General features: G+C 43.0%; 1 protein-coding gene across 2 annotated transcripts in view; it reads left to right on the forward strand.

The window, feature by feature from the left end:
* syne3 (spectrin repeat containing, nuclear envelope family member 3) overlaps positions 1-24,041 on the forward strand; it is a 209,222-nt gene that overhangs the window by 64,569 nt on the left and 120,612 nt on the right. For both annotated transcript variants that reach the window (XM_086048603.1, XM_086048604.1), the window contains exons 3-5: positions 8,077-8,249; positions 11,957-12,266; positions 14,978-15,133. In XM_086048603.1, coding sequence (XP_085904729.1) covers positions 8,077-8,249; positions 11,957-12,266; positions 14,978-15,133 — 639 coding nt within the window. The remainder of the gene's footprint in view (positions 1-8,076; positions 8,250-11,956; positions 12,267-14,977; positions 15,134-24,041) is intronic.

Consider the following 24,041-nt stretch of genomic DNA (forward strand, 5'->3'; position numbering starts at 1 on the left):
GAGGAACACTCATTTTAGCCTGTACATAGTACAGAGGAAAAATACTCTAGGTAAGTGACAGTGCTGCAGTGCTGTAGTGAAATGTGAGGAACAGCATTGGATAAAAATAAAACTAGACTAACCGTAGTGGGGAATGTTGGGTATTGCACGATATGAGCTCAGGTGCAGGACTGCACAATTGCACTAATGTCTGCCAGTTTGTAGAGACTACACAATGTTCTTGTTAAAGAGTCTGACAGCAGCAGGCAAGAAGGAGCGGCAGAATCTCTCCTTTGCACAGCGAGGGTGTAACAGTCTGTCACTGAAGGAGCTGTGGAATACTGTTAGGGTGCCCTGGAGGGGATGGTCCGGGTTGTCCAGCATTGATGACAGCTTGGCCAACATCCTCCTGTCCCCCACCGAGTCCACAGAGTCCAGGGAGCAACCCAGGACACAGCCGGCCCTCCTGACCAGTTTGTCCAGCCGCTTCTTGTCCCGGGTCGAGACGCCGCCTGCCCAGGTGACCACTCCCTGGAAGATGACCGATGCAACCACCAGTCATAAAAGTTCCTGAGGAGTGTCCCCTGAACCCCAAAAGACCTCAGTCTTCTGAGCAGGAAGAGTCTGCTCTGACTCTTCCTATAGAAGGCGTCTGTGTTGTTGCTCCAGTCCAGTTTATCGTTCAGATGAACACCCAGGTATTTGTAAGTTGAGACTCTCTCAACATCTGTTCCCCGGATATTCACTGGTGCAGGTGAAGAGTGATGGCGCCTACCGAACTCCACCACCATTTCTTTGGATTTCCCCGCATTGATCAGGAGGCGGTTCTGTTGGCACCAGTCCACAAAACCTTGAGTAAGTTCTCTGTACTCCCGATCATCTCCGCCTGTGATGAGGCCGACAATCGCAGAGTCGTCAGAGAACTTCTGCAGGTGACAGGTAGGGGTGTTGTAGTTGAAGTCCAAGGTGGAGAGGGTGGACAGGAAGGGAGCCAAGATAGTTCCCTGTGGGGCCCACGTGCTACAGAGGAGCACGTCAGACACACAGTCCTGTGTCCTCACATACTGTGGCCGGTTTGTGAGGTAGTCCTGGCTCCATGTGGTGAGGTAGTGGGCCACCCCCGCCCGCTCCACCTTGTCTCCCAGTGTTGAAAGCACTGGAGAAATCAAAGAACATGATCCTCACAGTGCTCCCTGCCTTCTCCAGATGGGAGAGTGAAGTGTGGAGGAGGTAGATGATGGCATCATCCACACTGATGCCAGGCTGGTATGTGAACTTGAGTGGGTCCATTGAGGAGCTCACCAGGGGGCGCAGGTGGACAAGGACCAGTCTTTCCAGGGTCTTCTTCAGGTGAGACGTCAGCGCCACTGGTCTGAAGCTGTTGAGCTCCTTCGGGTGGGGGGTCTTTGGCACTGGGACCCGGCAGGATGTTTTCCATAGCAGGGGGACTCTGCCCAGCTTCAGGCTCAGGTTGAACATGTGCTGGACAATTCCACACAGCTGGTCTGCGCAGGATTTGAGGAGCTGGGGTCTGATGCCATCTGGACCCGCTGCCGTCCTCGCCTTCATCTTCTTCAGCTGGTTCTTCACCTGAGATGTTGTGAAGGCCAAGGCTGGGCAGGAGGGAGTGGTGGCTGTCTGGTGTAGCTGGGAGCTGAAGACTGTGGAGAAAAGGGGGGAGGAGGTGACACACCCAGCAGGAGGAGTAGGTGGAGGCTGCAGCAGGAGAGACTGAGTGGGGGCAGGCATCTGATCGAACCTATTGAAAAAGAGGTTCAGCTCATTTGCCCACTGCAGGTCCCCCCCAGTCTGGGTCTTGGGTTGTCCGTGGCCTGAGATGGTCTTCAGGCCCCTCCAGACTCCCGTGTTGTTATTCTGCAGCAGCTGCTCCTCCATCCTCTTCCTGTAGGACCTTTTCCCCTCTCTGATCCTCCTCCTCAGCTGGCGCTGCACAGTCTTCCGCTCCTCTATGTTGCCTGATGCAAAAGCTCTCCTCTTCTCCTTCAGGAGAGCTTTTATGTCTGGTGTGATCCAGGGTTTGTTGTTGGAGAAACACCTTACTGTCCTGGTGGGTATGGTGTTCTCCATGCAGGAATTTATATAGTCTGTAACAGTGTCCGTTAGACTACTAATGTCTTCCCCGTGGGCATCGCTGAATACTTCCCACACAGTTGTGCTGAAGCAGTCCTTTAAGGCCTCCTCGGCCTCACCAGACCATCTCTGAACCGTGCGGGTCACAGCTGGCTGTCTGCGGACCAGAGATTTGGACACAGGCTGGAGAGCCACCAGGTTGTGATCAGCTTTGCCCAGCGGGGTGAGGGGCAGTGATATGTATGCCTCCTTGGTGTTGGCATTGAAAAGGTCCAGTGTTTTATTGTCTCTGGTGTGGCAGGCGACGTAATGTGTGAATGAAGGCAGAGAGGAGGAAGGGGAGGCATGACTGAAGTCACCAGAGATGAGTAGCAGGCAGAGTGCTGTGTTTGTAGCCTGCTCACGGCTGCAGTCAAGACATCACAGGCTGTGTCGCCGCTGGCAGCGGGGGAGGGACGTAGACGGTCACCGCGATCACATGACTAAACTCTCGCGTGATGTAGAATGGCCTCATGCCAACAGCTAGCAGCTCAATATCCCTGCTGCAAAGCTGCTCCTTAATCGTGATGTGCCCAGGATTACACCATCTATTGTACACAAACACAGCCAGCCCTCCTCCTTTCCTCTTTCCACTCTCCGGTATCCTGTCCGGTTGTATGATTTGGAAGCTGTCCAATTCTACGACCGCGTTCGGCGTTAGCGCTGTCAGCCACGACTCCGTGAATAGCATCAGGCTAGCCTCCCGGAAGTCCCTCTCATGCCGGGTAAGCGCTGCTAGCTCGTCCATCTTGCTGGGGAGAGATCTAACATTCCCCATGATAACACACGGGAGGACGGGATGGTATCGTCTCCTCCTTTCGCGTTTGACCCCCGCACGAGATCCCCGTCCGTCTCTTCCTCCTCAGCTCACGGGGGATATCGGGTCTCGCTCCGGGAGCCGGCGCAGGTTTAGCACGGAGTGCTAACAGCTGATTCCGGCTGTAAACAATGGGGGCGCGGCTCCGAGCCAAGTCGCCGGACACGATCGTGCAAAAAATAGCCACTAGCAGCAGTAAGAATACCGCAGTTTGGGTGTCCATTGCTATGCAAGTTTACGACTATTAACTATATGCAAAGGGTATGAGGTAGCGTAATAGTAAGGAACAAAAACACACGAAAAGGGTCACCGGTGAGCCGGAGCTGCTGTAGCGGCGCCGGAACCGGAAAATAAGGGTAACTCAATCAAATGTATTTGTAGCATAACAAGCTTTTCATCAAATTGTCATTATCCATGTAATCTTGATAACATCAATATTACATTCTTATCCATAAGTGCTGCATTGAACTTGGTATTCTAATTATATTCTGCTTAAGGCCTGGCCTGCTCTGGCGAACTCTGGTGTCCAAATGTGGAATTGCAGTCTTAAGCCAATTGTAATTCCTTTCCTTCCCAGGCCTTAGCCCATTACATTTAATCATTTGTACCATCATTTCACCTGGCGCACGTCATCCGACAATATCGTGATATTATTGTATGGAGCATTTGGATTTGTGGGATCCCAAGTGCATTATATAAGAATAATTTATTTGGACTTTAATTTGTGTGAATATTGATTAGATAAATTGGAAAAAACCCTTGTTGAGCTAAGGTATTTACTTTGCATCATAAAATTAAAACGGGTAACCGGTAAACAAAAATATAAATAAGTGTGAATACTGCACTGAAATAAAGATCTTCTCTCTATTTAATCACAAATGTACCTAAATGCATTTCAAAAAGATGTAATTCAATTATTTTTGCTCGAACATAACCATATCAGTGGCATTAAAAAAAAACAAAAAACAAAAAAAAATAAAAAAACAATGATGCTCTCATTTAACATGATATTTCCTGGGAAAATATAACGTCTGGAAAAAAAAATTCCATCGTGACAGGCCTACACAGCTTTTTCTAGGTCAGATTTTGACGAATTTGAGCCATTTCCTCAATTTTCCAGAGTAAATACTGATGGAAGGTCCGTCATTCCGTCACTGACGACGCCTGTTTTGCGGACTCTGTGTCGGACGAGGTCGGTGTTGCAGCGCATAATAAATAATCAGCCGCCGCATGTGAAGCCGGAACATCCTTTCAATTTAAATTAATAAATAAATAAATATATACACACGCACGCACCCCCCCCACACACACACACACACGTGCACACGAGTATAGACATCATCCTCCTGCTGGGCGTGTCACCCCCTCCCCTCTTTTCTCCACAGTCTCCAGCTCCCAGCTACACCAGATAGCCACCACTCCTTCCTGTCCAGCCTTGGCCTTCACAACATCTCAGGTGAGGAACCAGCTGAAGAAGATGAAGGCGAGGAAGGCAGCGGGTCCAGATGGCATCAGCCCCCAGCTCCTCAAATCCTGCGCAGACCAGCTGTGTGGAATTGTCCAGCACATGTTCAACCTGAGCCTGAAGCTGGGCAGGGTCCCCCAGCTATGGAAAACATCCTGCCTGGTCCCGGTGCCAAAGACCCCCCACCCGAAGGAGCTCAACAGCTTCAGACCGGTGGCGCTGACGTCTCACCTGATGAAGACCCTGGAGAGACTGGTCCTTGTCCACCTGCGCCCCCTGGTGAGCTCCTCAATGGACCCACTCCAGTTCGCATACCAGCCTGGCATCAGTGTGGATGATGCCATCATCTACCTCCTCCACACTTCACTCTCCCACCTGGAGAAGGCGGGGAGCACTGTGAGGATCATGTTCTTTGATTTCTCCAGTGCTTTCAACACCATCCAGCCCACCCTACTGGGAGACAAGCTGGAGCGGGCGGGGGTGGCGCACCACCTCACCACATGGATCCAGGACTACCTCACAAACCGGCCACAGTATGTGAGGACACAGGACTGTGTGTCTGACGTGCCCCTCTGCAGCACGGGGGCCCCACAGGGAACTGTCTTGGCTCCCTTCCTGTTCACCCTCTACACCTCGGACTTCAACTACAACACCCCTACCTGTTACCTGCAGAAGTTCTCTGACGACTCTGCGATTGTCGGCCTCATCACAGGCGGAGATGATCGGGAGTACAGAGAACTTACTCAGGGTTTTGTGGACTGGTGCCAGCAGAACCGCCTCCTGATCAATGCGGGGAAATCCAAAGAAATGGTGGTGGATTTCGGTAGGCGCCAGCACTCTTCACCTGCACCAGTGAACATCCGGGGAACAGATGTTGAGAGAGTCTCAACTTACAAGTACCTGGGTGTTCATCTGAACAATAAACTGGACTGGTGCGACAACACAGACGCCCTCTATAGGAAGAGTCAGAGCAGACTCTTCCTACTCAGGAGACTGAGGTCTTTTGGGGTTCAGGGGACACTCCTCAGGAACTTTTATGACTCGGTGGTTGCATCGGTCATCTTCCAGGGAGCGGTCACCTGGGCAGGCGGCGTCTCGGCCCGGGACAAGAAGCGGCTGGACAAACTGGTCAAGAGGGCCGGCTCTGTCCTGGGCTGCTCCCTGGACTCTGTGGACTCGGTGGGGGACAGGAGGATGTTGGCCAAGCTGTCATCAATGCTGGGCAACCCGGACCACCCCCTCCAGGGCACCCTAACAGCACTCCACAGCACCTTCAGTGACAGACTGTTACACCCTCGCTGTGCAAAGGAGAGATTCCGCCGTTCCTTCTTGCCTGCTGCTGTCAGACTCTTTAACAAGAACATTGTGTAGTCTCTACAAACTGGCGGTCATTAGTGCAATTGTGCAGTCCTGCACCTGAGCTCGTATCGTGCAATACCCAATATTCCCCACTACTGTAATACCGTGCAATACTCAACATTCCCCACTACTGTTAGTCTAGTTTTATTTTTATCCAATGCTGTTCCTTACATTTCACTACAGCACTGCAGCACTGTCACTTAGAGTATTTTTTCCTCTGTACTATGTACAGGCCGAAATGAGTGTTCCTCATATTTTTTATGTAGATGTAGGTTGGTGTGTATACACATGTGTATATACACATGTTACTGCGTATATCTCCATAAGTTTGATTCTAAATGTTTGCCGTCAATGTTATACATTAATGGCCACATTATGCCGCCGCCCCTGTGTGACCTATATCTTTGCTACTGTAACAATGAAAATTTCCCCACTGTGGGATCAATAAAGGCATTCTTATCTTATCTTATCTTATCAAGCGAACATTACAACACTTTACAAAGTACCAAACAACTATGCAGAGGAATTTTAGTCACAATCATTTCATTACAATCCTGTCTGTTTACATCATTTGTATGAATATGTGACGTGTTCAAAAAGTCATTCTTGATTTTGACTCAGATAGGCCACTAATTCAGTGTCTGTGCAAATACGATTAGCATTAGCGCTAGCCACCAAGGCTTACGTGTAAACACATAAGAAAACCGCGTGCTTACCCTCATAGTTATGAAGAGAATTTGGGCACGAACATCCTGAAGACTTTGTCTTTCCTGGTAGCCAGCGTGGAAGAGTAGGCCTTGATGATCCAACGTACATAGTTCAGCAAAAACGGTGGTAATACTGGCAGCAATCTTGGCAAGAGCATGGCCATTGTGGGGGGTCGGGCCCAAAACAAGCACCGCCCTTAGGCATTTAAACCTGTCTCTGTGGCATATAGCCAATTGGCAAAATACCATGAGGCAAATGCCCAACTGGGAAAGAAAAAACTTAAAATCCCATTTTGGGGGAAAAAGAAGAAATCTTGAGAAGAGACCACAGATGAAGGTGTAAGCATGCATGACGTGATCAGGCCTGGCAAAAAAAAAAAAAATCATCCTATACGCCAGTAGCCAAATGTGGCAATACCCCAAAGTGGCCCGGGCTGCAAGGGCCCTTTATAGCTACTTGCAGCTCTATTTTATTGAATTTTTTTTTGCTATTATATCAATATATGATTATTTTACTTTGTTACCAATTTACTTTCTGGTTCGTCTTTTAAGTTATGAATAGGAAGTTTTGAAAGCAGTGGATAATCTGCTCTTGTGACTCTCCACATTGTTGCGCAGCTGTTCTTGGGTTGTACTACAGCAAAATGGTTCCCTTACATTACGGAAAGACTTTCTATACTCTGCAAGTCTACAAGTGAAACGAATGATGCCTTCCATTCAATGTAGGTGATTGGATCGCTGCTGAAAACTGTGAGCATCGGCACAGGGTAGCTACGTTCTTTATGTTCTATTTTGTCCTTCAATTCCTGTCTTGACAAGCTTCCTGAATTTCCTTGACACAAGTAGTCTCTCGTTTCATTGATTTCTGCTTGTAGCTTACGAGTTTGCTCTTCAATGTCATCCATTGTCCGTGTAGTTAATCTTCGGTGCTGTTAGCCGTTGCTATTCGATGTCTTTATCCGTCGATGTTCGATGTCTTTAACCGTCGATGTTGCTGCCGCCGCTCACTGCCTCTGATGTTGCTGTTGTCCTTAGCTTTCACGACCAGCTCGATGCAGCACACTGGGGGAAGCTCTTACTGTGGCATTCCCTCCGACCAAGGATGAAACTTTACTGATGATTTTTGGCTTTTATTTGTTGAGCAATAATTATCCATGACCGTGTAATTCATTCATGACGTAATCACCATATCCGTAGCCTAAATCACCGTAAGAGCTGAAACACATTTAAAAACACGTGCAAACATTAGCAAACACCTTTCACATTCAACACTCACTATTTACAAACACGAATAATTAACTGCATCAAATTACACACCTTTTGCCTCTTCGGAGTGGTTGCTTGTGTAACGTGAGACCGTTTACTGTGTCTCCGTAAGTCGGTGTCGGTTATGGTTATGGTTACGGTTATTTACATATGCCATGTCTTTGTTTATCGTTTGTACCATACTACCTGACACAAATTGCTTGCTTGTTTTACATACTTGGCCAATAAAGGTGATTCTGAAATTGTGATTTAATTATCAATCACAGTAATCAGGGTTTGTCTTTTTTTGTATAGTCGCCCTGCCCTAGTCTCCATGCCATAATAACTTCATATTTTCCTTTTTCAATTTGAAGAAAATCCATCAATCAGAGCATGATGGTCGTGTGAAGATGGACATGGCACTGGTTGCAGCTGAGCGTCTTCTGGAGATTGGAGATGAAAATCTGAAGAGTCACACCCATGCTAAACTCAAAGACTTGAAAAGCTGTTGGGAGGAAACGTGCACCTATATCATTCACTGCCACAGGTGCTCTAGTCTTCTAGTTTTTTTTTTTTTTTTTTTAGCTGCACTACATGGGGACCAGTACCTTACAAATCCAAACAGGAAGAATAAACGGTATCATGAACATATTTTTTACATACATACATTTTCAAGACAACTTTTTTTCACAAGTTGAAATTCTTCGCCGAGTTTAGATCTTTCTGTATAGTGCTCTGCTCCATTTACTCTGACTTCTTAACAGTCATAAAAAATGGATGCCCGGCTACCTTAACAATTCAAATTGTCTGCTTTTGTGAATGTACTGTGAATGGCTTCCTACTTTTTGTTAGCCCTGCATCTCCTAAAAGGTCTGGTAAATGGATGGATTATACACTTGTTACTAAAAAGATGAATAGGTGCAAGAAAGTGGAAACCCATCTACAATTAGACAAGAACAGTTACCTTTTTTGTAACTCGTTTACCGCACTTACGTTTTAGATCAGAAGGCCAAGTTTAATATAAAGATAACCCAAGTAAATGCAAAATGCAATGTCTAAATGATCATTTTAACTATTGCGAGCAAAAAAATCCAAACTTGGCCCTTTAAATGATGAGTTAACTGGGATTAACCACAGTAGTTTCACTGTCCACACCCAGGACTGATGACCGGCAGACATACTGAATCAAAAAATTACCGTATTTTCTGCACTATGAGCACCACCTTTATATAAGCCGCATCCACTTTTGAAAAAAATAATCAAAAAACGATATATATATGCCGCACCGATAAGCCACACCTACCTATGTGAAATTAAAAGTATGTTGACAATTTTGATCTTTACTGCATTTACAGAACGATTTTGAATTGTAAATGTACATGTACAGTATGTACCTGAACAGATTCTTTCCTAACAGTGACTTTTAACAGTGACTTTTAACACGGCAGCAACTTTGCTGATTAAAACATCATACGTACTTCTTCGTGTGGGTTCTGTTGGATTTGACCCACATTTATTAACTGAACACACTCCAGTTTGTCAGTTAACGTCCACCTCTTATTGCTGTACTTCCGCATACCGCCTAATGCAGGGTTGTCAAATTAATTTTTGTCGGGGGCCACAATGTAGTTATGGTGTCCCTCAGAGGGCCGTTATGACTGTGAACCCATATAAATGTGTGATCGATTTATATGAGCACATATACACAACAAATTGGTGGCTAGTTAGTTTTGAAATTAGAAGCCGGTAAGTAATTGTTTGTTCAATTATTTTTCAATTTCATCTTACGGCAGAGGATTGGTAACAAATAACACATGGCAGTATCTCATATCTCAGTGTTGTTAAAAGTAAAAACTATTTGCAAGAAACGTGAAGTTGATGCACACAATTTGCCTTCGCGGGCCACATAAAATGAGGTTGTGGGCCGGATCTGGCCCCCGGTCCTTAACTTTGATAACTGTGACCTAATGCATACCCTGCTTAACCTAGTGCATAGCGCTCTCGCCTGTTGAACTGTTCCACCTGCAGTCACATCCTGTTAATGGTGTTACCAATACATAACAGGTTCCATGATGAAGGGGCAAGGATTTGAAAATAACTAATTTGTCATCCGTGTTCTATCTGCTAAAGAAAACGTAGCGTATCCTTCTTTGCATAGATTTTTTTCTTAGTTTTGATTCTAATTCCGGATTGAGCGTCCCTAGTGATGGAAGAAAAATCTGCAGAATAGCCGCACCTTTATACACGCCGCATGGTTGAAAACCTAGGAAAAACATAGTGGCTTATAGTGCGGAAAATATGGTACTTAGAGTAGCAACGTAACAAGATTTGCCAGAAATGTCTGTCAAAACACAAAGTTGTGTCTGGTTGGAATGGATGTCCACAAGTGATGCCGATAACACATTACTAAGTAACTAACGTGTTGCAAAGTAACGTTTTTCTCTAAATGTGCGCGTTTTTGAGTAACAACTGTTTAATTAATGCTTTTCTTCTTACAGTCAAGTAATCAAACTACAGTTACTCTTCACAAAGCATTACTTTGTAGACTGCATTTATTTCCACATTCAGGTAACTTCAGTATTTCTGATAGTGGCAAGTTTCACCACCACAGGCAGTTGTGGGATACAGCAATGAGAGAGCATTGACACGACTTATATGAACAGCAGAAACTTCTCGGCCACGGTGCCTTCCTCATGCACAACTTGTATTGTAAAATTCATAGTTAATGAAAATAAAATATAGGAGAAAACCTCCATGAGCCGTCACCTTACCGCGGTGGAGGGGTTTGCGTGTCCCAATGATCCTAGGAGCTAAGTTGTCTGCGGATTTATGCCCCGGGCAGGGTCACCCATGGCAAACAGGTCCTAGATGAGGGACCAGACAAAGCACGGTCACATCACCCCTTATGACGAAAAACAACAATGGATTCGGTTTTCCGTTGCCCGGACGTTGGTCACCGGAGCCCCTCTCTGGACCTTCCCATGGACTCACCACCTGTGGGAGGGGCCAAAAGGGTCGGATGCCCTGTGAGCTGGGCGGCGGCAAAAGGCAGGGACCTTGGCGGTCCAGTCTCCGGCTGCAGAAATTGGCTCTTCGGACATGGAATGTCACCTCTCTGGCAGGGAAGGAGCCTGAGCTGGTTTGTGAGGCAGAGGATTTCCGACTAGATATAGTTGGGCTCACCTCCACACACAGCTTGGGCTTGGGCTCTGGTGCCAGTCCTTTCGAGAGGGGTTGGACTCTTTTCCATCTGAAGTTGCCCAAGGTGAGAGGTGCCGAGCAGCTGTGGGCATACATACTGTCCCTCTATACCCCCCGCCTTGTCACCTGTACATTGGGGTTCACCCCGGTAGACGAGAGATTAGCCTCCCTCCGCCTTAAGAGTCGGGGGATGGGTCCTGACTGGTTTGTGCCTGTGCACTAAACAACACTAAACCGGTCAGGTTTTTCAAAATGCAATGCTTCATTTAGGTACATTTTTCCCTGTATGTAAACGCAATGTTTTATGTTCAAACTGAATGTTACAGTGGCTTACAAAAATGAATATACTTTCTGTAAATGAATTCACTCTCCTGTTTTGTGCATATTTCAGTGGTGAGACTTTGATTAAAAGTTGGGCTGGATGTCTTTGTCCCCCGAAAATGCTCAGAAGAGCCTACACATATTCATCCGTGTAGATATTCATTACTTTTTCCCTAATTAAATATTGGACGAGCGAGCACAACTACGCCACACAAATTAGCAGTTACCGGTTGCTAATGGCGTCCGGAACAACACACCCCCAAGTTCGACTAACCAATCGGCGTTTGTCAGCGCAGCCCGGCCCCGGCAAGAGTTCCTTGTGGGCCAAAGTTGGCCTTGGTCAAGATCAGGGCCATAAAATGGTAAACTTTTTGGGTCGAAACAAAAGACGGAATCACATTACCAGGGTAAATTGAAACGTTCCTCTAAATGTTCCTGCGATAAGCAACCATTCATACTTAGTCATACCCATCACTTATCTTAAAAAGCATTTTGAGTGTTATGTGGCCTTGGTAGGAAACCAGAGTACCCGGAAAAAATTGCAAGCATGTACAAATAGAAAATTCCACATCCATTTTGACAGATCTGCTAGCTCTATGCTCTATTGTGTTGCCATAAGATGCTGTAAATATTCATATATATATATCTACAATTCACACTGTAAACCAAGACAGTGAGAATACACCATTGTCCAACTTTAATATTGTTTGTATTTTTGAACTTCATTCTCAGTCGAATTGAGTGGGTGTGGCTCCACTGGAGTGAGTATTTGAAGGCCCACCAGGAGTTTGAGTTGTGGCTAACGACGCAGCAGCGTAACTTGGACATTGGTGTGGAGTTGCAACTAGGATTGAAGGAAAAGCTGTGGCAAGTAGACCATCAGAGAGTGCTGGTGAGTGATGTCCATGGCCAGGCCGCTCTACTGGAGCGGCTGCTGGACGAAGCTGCTGTGCTGCACAACAGAACCCAAGACCCCAGTGTGGAGTCCCAGGCCCAGGAGGGACTGCGGCAGGCCTACAATGATATCAGGGACAAGGTTGAGGTAACATAACTCTTGTGACACTCTATACTTTCAGTTCTTTTTGTACATTTTATAGTCATTCTTAAAATAATCAAATATTTCCGCTTATTATACAGAATCTGACCGTAAGTGGAAGTCCACCCAAACATAATTTTTTCAAGAATATGTTCCCAGCAGGCCCACTAGTTGAAACACAGCATCCATCCATCCATCCATTATCAATACCGCTTATACTCACAAGGGTCGCGGGGCATGCTGGAGCCTATCCCAGCTGTCTTCGGGCAGTCGGTGGGGGACACCCTGTATTGGTTGCCAGCCAATCACAGGGCACACAGAGACAAACAACCGCACTCACAATCGCACCTAGGGGCAATTTAGAGTGTCCAATCAACCTACCAAGCATGTTTTTGGAATGTGGGAGAAAACCGGAGTACCCGGAGAAAACCCACGCAGGCACTGGGAGAACATGCAAACTCCACTCAGGGAGGCCTCAGCCGGGATCGAACCCACGACATCTGAACTGTGAGGCGGACGTGCAAACCAGTTGACCACCGTGCCGCCCCCGTTTAAACACAGCATTCTGATTAATTTTGTGTTTGTGGAATTTAAGTTAAGCAGCAAAATGCACTCGTTTTTAGCCATCTCTGGGGGTGAAAATGACATCACAACTGCTCACAACAATCAATCACTGCTCAGATTCAGAGAACAGGTCAGACGTGTCGTGTCTCTTGGCGCACCGGCAGTATATTTGCCCTTTTTACCCTCCTCTCCTCCTTCTCCATCCACTTCTCAGTAATGCTAAGTACAACATCTTGTGCTTTTTATTTTAATGTATTTAGTTTTTTTTATGCAAAGTATTTTGACGAAAATTTCGAATTTAACGGTGAAATCCGACACGCGTAAATTCGTGTTACATCGCCAGTGTAGGAACGGAACAAGTTCGTAAAATGAGGACTTCCTGTATTAATATTCATTTAGAGGCAACGCACTATATTTGTTTCCACAAGGAAATCATGCTTGAATTTATAAATGTTCGCCTTTTTAAAAAATTTTACAATAACTAATTTTATAAATTTGGATTGGTCCAAAAGAAACTTACTTACATTTATTTGTCTTTATATTTTTTATATGTTTTACATTTAAACATTTTCTTTTTTACCAAAAACTAAATGATCGTTTGAATAATCGTGATTTCAATTATTACTAAAATAATCCTGATGAATAATGATAATAATCAATGTTAATATTTTTTTTTTCATTGGAGCAGCCCTAAACAGCCTGGCTTCTTTCCATCTTAAGAATTTCGCTAAACTCAATCCTCGCAATAAGAGATGCAGACATTTTAATTCATGCTTGTGACTTGTAGATTGGATTATTGCAATGCTCTTTTATCTGGTTTACCTAAAAAAGTGTCTGCAGCAGCTCGGGTTTTAACTGAGTCATCGAGGGATAACCATATTAGTATTAACCTTGCTATCTAAATAAAGTTGTATTGTATTGTATCAACTGCAGCTTGAACCTCATCCTGGCTGCTACATCGATTTTCAGCTGCTTTGTTTCTCTTGAAGTCAATACATTGTCTGTGGTATATATCATGAAACCCTACAATCTTCATTTCATAGTCACAGGCATCAACAAGGAGTCCATTGCTGTGTCTTGTCAGTCCTGTTCAACCATTTATCAGCACAGTGGCAACATTTCTCCCAACATAAAGCAGAAAAATCGTTCACTGTTTCCCCATCACGACATCCTTGATGAATTATACATTCAGGCTTATTTTCGGCTCTATAATACTGAAGAAAAAAAAAAAAAAGCTAAGTAAAAAGGAGAAATGCTGCCGCGACCTCAGCCTCATGGGTGCTACCGTGTTTGTTTTTTACTTCATTTAAATAACCAACCTGATATTAGAATTGGATGCATGTCATCACATGACCATCAGTCACACAAATTCGGTTGTCACAGTGGCTGTAAAATACCTTTTTTATTGTCAAAATACATTATAACGGGAGGGGGCGTATGCAATTTGGCAGTGGTGTGCAATAATAGTATACGCTTGAATAGCTCAGAGGTGGGTGGCCCTTGATGTGTGGAATAAAGCTGAACGATCTGCTGCCACAGTTGATGGTCTATTACTAAATGTTTTATTCATTATTAGTTTTGCCCAATTCAAGTTATTTTTGCGATCACTGCGGGCTTTTCTTTCATTAACAAAGGAGTACCAAAAATGTTGTCCATGTGTGTACCTTTTTTTCTGGACTATAAGCTTCATATAAGATGCACCCACTGTATTAAAAAAAAAAAAAAAAAAAAAAAATAGTGAAAAAACGATATATAAGCCGCACCTTTATATAAGCTGCATCCACTCTATTTTTTAAGAAAAAAATTAAGAAAAAACATTATATAAGCTGCACCTTCATATAAGCCTCATTCACTCTATTTTTACAGGCTGATCTGTTTTCTGAATCAGAGCCGTGATTGGTCGTTGTGAGTAGTTGTGATGTCATTTTCAGTTGACAGAAGAAAAAATGGTTGCCCCAAGAGATGGCTAAAAACGAGTGCATTTTGCTGTTTAAATTATATTCCACAAATGCTAAATTAATCAGAATGCCGTGTTTCAACTAGTGGGCCTGCTGGGAACACATTCTTGAAAAAAATAAGTTTCCAAATTCATATGACATGCACATGATGTCAAATACCACCGTATGTGAGTGAAAGTGAAGTCACTATTGTAGGATCGTCTGTCACTGCTTCGAGAGATAGCTGAGGAGCACCAGAATTACCAAGGCAGTGTCCAGCGGTTTCAGTCATGGCTGCTGTCTAAAACCAAGGAGCTGACAGATCTTATGGAGAAGGAGAACACACCAGAGAACAAGCTCCAAGCCTTAAAAGTAAGTATGTAAATGCTATTAATGCAACTATCGGAAAGGTACAATGACCATATGTGGTTTGTAAATGTACTCAACTGGTTACAACTTGTGCCCTAAATACTAATATGAAAGTGTAGAGCAGAGGTGGCAAATTAAGTTGGTAGTTAATTGCATATTTTATTTATTGTAAAAAAAATCCCTTGATTTTTCTGTCCCATTATTTTTCTTGACTTTTAATACCCTTAACATGAATAAGAAAATTGATTTTCTTATGCAAATACTTTATTAAAGCGAAGTCAACTCAAACATTTTTTTTTCAAGAATATGTTTTGTGCAGGCCCACTAGTTGAAACAAGGCATTCTGATAATTATTGCGTTTGTGGAATAAGAGATAATCCACCTGTTTTTAACCATCCCTGGGGGCGGCCATTTCATCACATCTGTCGACTGAAAATGACATCACAGTTGCTCAGGTAACAACCAATCACAGCTCAACTGTTTTTTTAAACTGAGCCATGATTAGTCGTTATTTGAGCCCTCAGCGCATCTGTGTTGTCATTTTCAGTCGACAGAAGTGATAAAATGGCCGACCCCTGAGATGGCTAGATTTTGCTGCTTGACTCATCATATTCCACAAACACAGTCTTAATCAGAATGCCTTGTTTCAACTAGGGGGCCTGCATAGAACATATTCTTGAAAAAAAATGTTTGGGTTGACTTCCCTCTTCAATTGAAAAAACAAACATTGGATTCAAATCACACAATCAGTCCCTCAGCCCTTTCAAACACACACACCTACACGAGCGCACGCACGCACCCACACACACACACAATCATTTACATTGTGGTTCTGACAGATATGTTTATTTCGTCTTGAGAGCGACTTGTTGCGCAAGTGCCGCTTGGATTTCGAATTATACGTATACAAGAGGAGTCATTTTTACGGATGTCACTTTTTATTGCGCTCTAGCAATGACTTCGTTGACTAAAAAGATTATTACTCGCTGTTCCAGTGTCTTATAAAGGTATTTTGTTTATTAAAAAATTGTTGTCGGTATATTTTAATGTAAATTGTGTCAGATAACTGAATGAGAAACAGGTGGTGTACCGCTCAGATTGTCCCTTGCGGCTCTCGATCTCGCTGCATGGATCCTGCTGTTATAAAATACAGCTGCTTTGGAGCAAACAGCATATTATTTTGTATTTATTATTTTTCTAAATTTCTGCAATATTGTTTTGTGAGTATATATTTTTTTATGTATATTGTGCTTAAGTATTTATTCCTTTTTGATTTGGTTTGGTACGGCGCTAAGAAGAAACGAGAGAGAGAGGTGAATTAGTGCGAGACTATTCACGTCTAACTCACAAGACTCAACAAAACACTGTCCTGTCGTGTTGGTTCTCTTTAGCAATGAAGATGCCAGAAGAAATGCATAACCCTATCTTGTAACCCGCCATACTAGGGCCTCCGAAGATAAGGAAGAACAACTTTCAAGCGTCACACTATCCATGCGTACGTCGCGTCTATCACCGCGGGGCATGAGGACTCAGCCATGCATGGGTCAGCTGAGCAATTCATCCTCATCGTCAATATTTTGAAGCAGATGTATCGCCTCCTCTATTCTAAAGCTTTTTTGAAAATAGTATAGATAAGGGATGGATGGATGGATGTATAGATCATGGTGACCAGCAGCCTTTATTGCAATGGAAACCTTAATCACACGATCAAAAAAGATGACGGCGTCAAAAGGGGGTTTGATTAACGCAGAGAATAACGCGCTAAATTGACAGACCTAATATATATATAACTAATATATATATATATGTATATATATATATATATATATATATATATATATATATATATATATATATGTATATATATATATATATATAATATGTATATATATAATATGTATATATATATATAATATGTATATATAATATGTATATATATATATAATATGTATATATAATATGTATATATATGCATATATATATATATATATATATATATATATATATATATATATATGCATATATATCCTGTATGTATGTGTATTAGGGGTGTAACGGTACGCTACATCACATTTCGGTTCGGTTTCTTGGAAAACTTCTGTTCGGTATATTTTCGGGACCAAAAAATATATATATTTTTTAGAATGTTTATTTTGAAAAGATGACAAGTAAACGGTCTATTCTTTAGAAAAATAAAATAAAAGTGAACTATTCGGGTGATATTCTAAGAAATTACACCAGAATAGAAAATACACTGACAATAAAGATCTCTTAATTTTGTAAGTTATTAACACACTGAAATCTTAAAACACTCAGCAGTAACAGCCTATGACTATGACACATCTAAGTAGTTAAAGACATATGGAATATATACACTTTTTGCGATGAAAAAAATACATACAACTAGAGAATGCAATTCCTGGAGAAATAGCGTGTGAAGGCGAAGGAAGCTGTATGGAAACCTCAGAATGCGTTGGAATGAAGTTGAATGACGTTGAAAACAATCCGAAGGGAAACAAGAAAAGAGGAAGTAAGGAAGCAATAAAAGAAGGTCAGGGGAAAAAAAAAGGAAAACAAAGAATGATGGAACTTTTAACTAGTTCTGATTTTAATAAGTCCCCACAGAGACCAACAGATGCTCTCTGTGAGGACTTTGCAGACCACTTCAGAAGTAAAATCGATGACATAAGATCCAGTCTTTTAGCCCGTCAAAACACAAGTTTTAATAAACCCGGACAATCATATTTACATGAGGAAACACTGGAAAGTTTTGCCCTGGTTGATGCAAGGACACTTGTTCGAGTTTTCTCCCAGGTAAACCCAACAACCTGCCTTTTGGATCCAATTCCCACATTTCTTTTTAAGACATTTTATGGATTTTTTGAAGAACAAATTTTAAATATAGTCAATTGCTCTCTTCAGACAGGCGTCTTCCCAGCTGCCTTTAAAACGGCGGTGGTGAAGCCCCTTCTGAAGAAGAGCGGTTCTGACCCGAGCGTTTTTAATAACTACAGACCCGTATCCAACTTACCGTTTTTAAGTAAGATTTTAGAAAAACTGGTTTTCATCCAGTTGAATCATTTTTTAAATACAAATAATATTTTGGAGAAATATCAATCTGGTTTTAGGATGAACCACAGTACGGAGACTGCTCTTTTAAGGATCTTAAATGATATTAGGTGCACTGCAGACGTGAGAAAACTCACAGTCTTGGTGCTACTGGATCTAAGCGCTGCTTTTGATACAGTAGATCACCAAATTTTATTAAATAGACTTAAAAATCTAGTGGGCATCTCTGGTACTGTTTTTGACTGGTTTTATTCCTATCTCACAGACCGATATTTCTTTGTAAGTATGGATACTTGTTCCTCTAAAACTCATGAAATTAAATGTGGGGTTCCTCAAGGTTCGATTTTAGGCCCCCTACTTTTTAATCTTTATATGCTTCCCCTCGGGGATGTCATCAGGGGACACGGCATCAGCTTTCACAGCTATGCTGATGACACGCAGCTGTATATTGCCGTGTCTCCTGATGACACAGGACCCATTGATACCCTTTTAAATTGCATTTTAGATATCAAGTCATGGATGGCAGATAATTTCCTACAGCTCAATGAGGACAAGACTGAGGTCTTAGTTATCGGTCCCGAAGGTCAGAGAGAGAAGCTTTTACCAAAACTACACATTTTTAATCCCTCACACTGTGTGAAGAACCTTGGCGTCATTTTTGACTCTGAGCTCAGTTTTATTCCTCATATTAAAAATGTAACCAAGATTGGTTTTTATCACCTTAAGAATATCGCCAGAGTCCGCCCGTTTCTCTCTCAGGCTAACACGGAAGTGCTGATGCATGCCTTTATTTCCTGTCGTTTAGATTACTGTAATGCCCTGCTCTCTGGCCTCCCGAAAAAGAGCATTTCACCACTGCAACTACTGCAGAATTCAGCCGCTCGGGTGCTGACGAGAACCAGAGGGCGGGAGCACATTACGCCAGTTTTGAAATTGCTGCATTGGCTCCCTGTGTGTTTCAGGATCGATTTTAAAGTACTTTTATTAGTTTATAAATGTGTTAATGGTCTTGGGCCATCTTATTTATCTGATTTGCTTTTATCATACCAGCCCTCGCGGATCCTGAGGTCCTCTGGCGCCGGCCTTTTATTTATTCCAAGGGTGAGGACCAAAATGCATGGCGAGGCTGCATTCAGCCATTTTGGTCCTCACCTTTGGAATAGCCTGCCAGAGGATGTCAGGTCTGCAGAGACTGTTGATATTTTTAAGAGGAAGCTCAAGACACACCTTTTTAGTTTGGCTTTCAACAACTTTTAAATAATTTATCTTTTCTTTTGATTGAAGATAATTCTATGTTTTGCTTTGAATGTTTTAAAGCACTTTGAGTTGCATTTTTATGTATGAAAAGTGCTATATAAATAAAATGTGATTGATTGATTGTAAGGAAGGGAGGAAGCAAGAAACCAAGATACCAAGGATAACAAGCAAGAAAGAAAACAAAGTAAGAATACAAAATAGTAGGAAGGAAAGGATGAGGCGAAGAAACGAGGAAGAAAGGACACTAGGAGCAAGGAAAGAAGGAAACAAGGAATCTCGGGAAGGACAGAACCTGCGATTGAGAAATCGGGGTGTCCCGATATTTTTGAACAAAATGGCCACTTCATTAGGGGCACCTGGGGATGAAAAATTGGGGTGTTCCAATACTTTTGAATAATATCGCCGCTTCATTAGGGACACCTGGGAATTAGAATTCTGGGTGTCCCAATACTTTTGAACAAGATGGCCGCTTCATTAGGCACACCTGGGGATGACAATTCTGGGTGTCCCAATACTTTTGAACAACATGGCCCTTCATTAGGGACACCTGGGGATGAAAATTCTGGGTGGCCCAATACTTTTGAACAACATGGCCGCTTCATTAGGGACACCTGGGGATGAAAATTCTGAGTGTCCCAATACTTTTGAACAACATGGCCGCTTCATTAGGGACTCCCGGGGATGAAAAATCGAGGTGTCCCAATACTTTTGAACAGCATGGCCAGTTCATTAGGGACACCTGAGGATGAAAATTCAGGGTGTCTCAATATTTTTCAATAACATGCCCAAAATGGCCGCCTCGGGGTGAGTATCCCCATTCTAGCTAATGTCTTTGTCCAAGATGGCCGCCGCACTGGAGAGACCTCGGGGTGAGTATCCCCAGTCTAGCTAATGTTCCTGTTCAAGATGGCCACCGCACTTGGAGAGACCTCGGGGTGAGTATCCCCAGTCTAGCTAATGTCCCTGCCCAAGATGGCCGCCGCACTGGGGAGACCTCGGGGTGAGTATCACCAGTCTAGCCAAGATGGCGGGGAGACCAAGGAGCAATAACACGGGTCCACTGGAAATGAATGGTGAAATTGTGTGGCTTTTTAAGGGTGAATGAGTTGAATGTGTGGGAAGTAGGAATTTTGGGGGGGTTGAAAAGCTTAATGTGAGCTGAATGAGTTGAATGACTTGAAATTTGTGGAAATTGGAATGGTGTAAATGTGAAAAGTTGAATGTGCCAATGGAAATGAATGGTGAATAATTTTTGTGGGTTTTTTTAAGGGTTTAAGAGTTGAATGTGTGGGAAATAGGAATTTGGGTTGTGTTGAAAAGCTTGACCAATATGAGTTGAATGAGATTCAAATTGGAATGATGTAAATGTGAATTGTTCAATATGGCAATGGGAATGAATGGTGGAATTTTTTTGTCAAATATTTTTATTGACATTTTTCAGTTATGAGATGGGTACAATCGATCAGGAGATACTAAAAAAAAAAACCCAAAAAAACTTTTCAACAGGTTCAAGTATGTCTCCATCAGAGTTAAAGAAAATAAAAAATAAATTGTCATACTGTCAAAGTCAAATGGACGGAGGAGGGCCTAATACAAAATTTTGCGACAAGCCGAGGGCCGGACTGATAGAAGGTTCATTGAATTTTTTTTAAATGTCCAGATTGGATCGGGTCCTTCGCACCTGCTGATGATGTCACGTTTTATATATCTGGATTATATTTCTTTGAGTCTGTTTGTCACCCCCCTGGCTGTTGTGTTTTTACCGTCGGAGTTACTGAATAAAAAATAAGATAAAGTACAATACTGCTACTTGTGCGAGGTAGCTCGTACGTCACTTCCGTTTGCGTGTCTCCTGCCAAACTGGAAACAATTTTCTGGTTGACTCGGGCTGCAAGATTGTATGAACTGTGCATAATGTGAAGTAAAACGGAGAGGATTATATGATTGATATGATGTCTCCAGCTGACCCTATTTTAGAGTGGCAAGGTATGAATGTGGGTGATCCTGTCAGAAAACACAGGCCCGTATTCCACTTGACACGTCTATTTATTGTGGTCTGCAACAACACAAAGAATAACCTAGCAACATCATCAAATGCATATCCATTTGTTAACTATGCCTAAACATTACAATTCACTGTATTAAGAAATTAATCAGACAAACAATACATACAATACACCTTCACACGTTTCATCACTAGAATAGTTAGCATATGAGCCAAAATAACTAATTAGTGTTCATCAACGTGACATCACTCACGAGAACATATCTAGATTCAAATTCAAATTTATTGTCATTACAAGTGCAACGAAATGTAAAGTGCACGCCCTTTCAGTGCAAAGACTAAAAACACATCTGCATACATGCACATACATATGCACACACATATGCATGTACATAAACACATACATACATGTACCATGTATACATGTACACCCACACATAAATAAATAAAAGAATCAAGTTTTCACTGTTAAAAATAAAAAAGGCACATTACAGAACACAGACTGAGCAGATATTAAGTTCAACTGAGTTAAATATTGCATGTTGTGAGGTTACTGTGAGATATATGCATATTGAAAACTGGAGCTTGTGGCATTAGCATATTTCACGTGTTACACAGAGTGATTGTTTAGGGCTCAACGCAGTTGGAAAAAAGCTGTTTTTCAGTCTATTGGTCCTCGTTTTTATGGAACTGTACCGTCTGCCCGATGGAAGTAACACGAACAGGCAATGGCCCGCCTGGGTGGTAGGAGTCATTCAATATGGCCCTGGCTCTCCTGAGGCAGTAAGACCTGTGAAGCTCTTCTAATGTCGGCAGCGGGCACCCAATGACCTTCTCAGCCGTTTTGGTGACCCTCTGGAGTTCCTTCCTGTTTGCCGCTGTGCAGCTGGAAAACCATGTGCACAGACAGGTGAGGATGCGCTCCATGGTAGAGCGGTAAAAAGACACAAGCAGTCTCTGGCTGATGTTGTTCTTCCTCAGGATTCTCAGGAAGTGGAGTCTTTTTTGTGCCTTCTTAGCCACCTGTGCAGTGTTCTTATTCCAGGTCAGCTTCTCCTCAATGTGGACTCCCAGGGAGCAGAAGTCACTAACCCTTTCCACACAGTTCCCACAAATGAGAATGGGCTGAACATCCGATTTGTTTTTCCTGAAGTCAATGATGAGCTCCTTTGTTTTGGGTGTGTTCAGGAGAAGGTTATTTTCTCTACACCACACAGCTATCTAGGCTATTATGTACAGCAGTTACCTGACACGAACTTAAATTATTAAATTCACCTTTTAACATTTACACACAACAACAAGTCCGCTGATAGTGTAGTGGTACACACGCCTGAGTTGTGTGCGGGCAGCGTGGGATTGATTCCCGCTCAGTGACAGTGTCTATGTGTGCCCTGCGACTGGCTGGCGACCAGTTCGGGGTGTAGTCTGCCTTCGCCCATTGACGGCTGGGATAGGCTCCAGCAACTCCCCGCGACCCTATATAGAATAAGCGGTTTGGAAGATGACATGACATGACATGACACAACAACAAACGTGGTGAAACACGTCTGTAACTACTGAGTTTGCTGGCACGAACAAACTGCGAGCTGTGTCGAAGGAGGAAAGAGGAAAAAAAAATCACTCACTATCAACACTTAGCGCTCGAATTGCGTTCCATGCCTGCTCACAGTGTGGGACATCTCAGCACTACGTCAAAACTCAATGAATTTATCAAATGCCAAATATTACTAATAATAAAACGTGAGATTTCTAACATTAAGTATTTCGAATAACGTATGTTTAACTCCAAATAACTCTTCACCACAATTCGATTTTGAAAGCCACGAAAGTGATGTAAAGTCTTCAGTCAGCATGTAGAACAGCCATGGGGTGGCCAACATTGATGCAAAGAAATATATTACAGAAATAGTGTCACGAATTGGGTTATCTGTTGTGTTCGAATTTGTGTCTTGCCAAGTCGTTTTGATTCCATGGTTAATGAATGCATCGTGCGGCTCGCTGGATGGTAGGGCATGCGAGCGAGAGTAGCGGAGGACGAACAGGAGAGCTGTTGCTCTTTTTTAACTGAACGGTTGTCGTACTGTATTGGCTTCAGCTGCGGCCCTTATTAGTTGGTTGGACTAATAAAAACATGATAATTAAACTACGTCTGACGGCATGTTTTTTGAAGTCGCTACAATATATTTTAAAGCGTGACGTCTTCGGCAGGCGCGAATGACCCGATCAGATCTGCTACCCTCACCGGCTTGCTGCGGGCCGGATCTAATAATAAAGCAATATCATCCCAGGGGCCGTAAAAAACTTTCTCGCGGGCTGGATGTGGCCCGCGGGCCTTGACTTTAACATATGTGCTGTACCCGAACAACACACTCAACCACACATTAACACCACACACTTGAAAAAAAAAAAAAATAAATAAATTAGGACAAGTTAAATAAATAAAATGGGTTAAAAAAAAACTACAGCTGAAAAAGAGTTGAATAACAATAATGGTATTAAACAAATATCCTAAGATAAATGAACTAGGGGGAACTTGTAAAAATGAAAAAACAAGCAACTCAATGGCTCTCCGCATCAATC

Source organism: Filicampus tigris, chromosome 13, assembly GCF_054856515.1.
Source record: "Filicampus tigris isolate MCC_2025a chromosome 13, RoL_Ftig_1.0, whole genome shotgun sequence".
NCBI classification, from domain to species: domain Eukaryota; kingdom Metazoa; phylum Chordata; class Actinopteri; order Syngnathiformes; family Syngnathidae; genus Filicampus; species Filicampus tigris.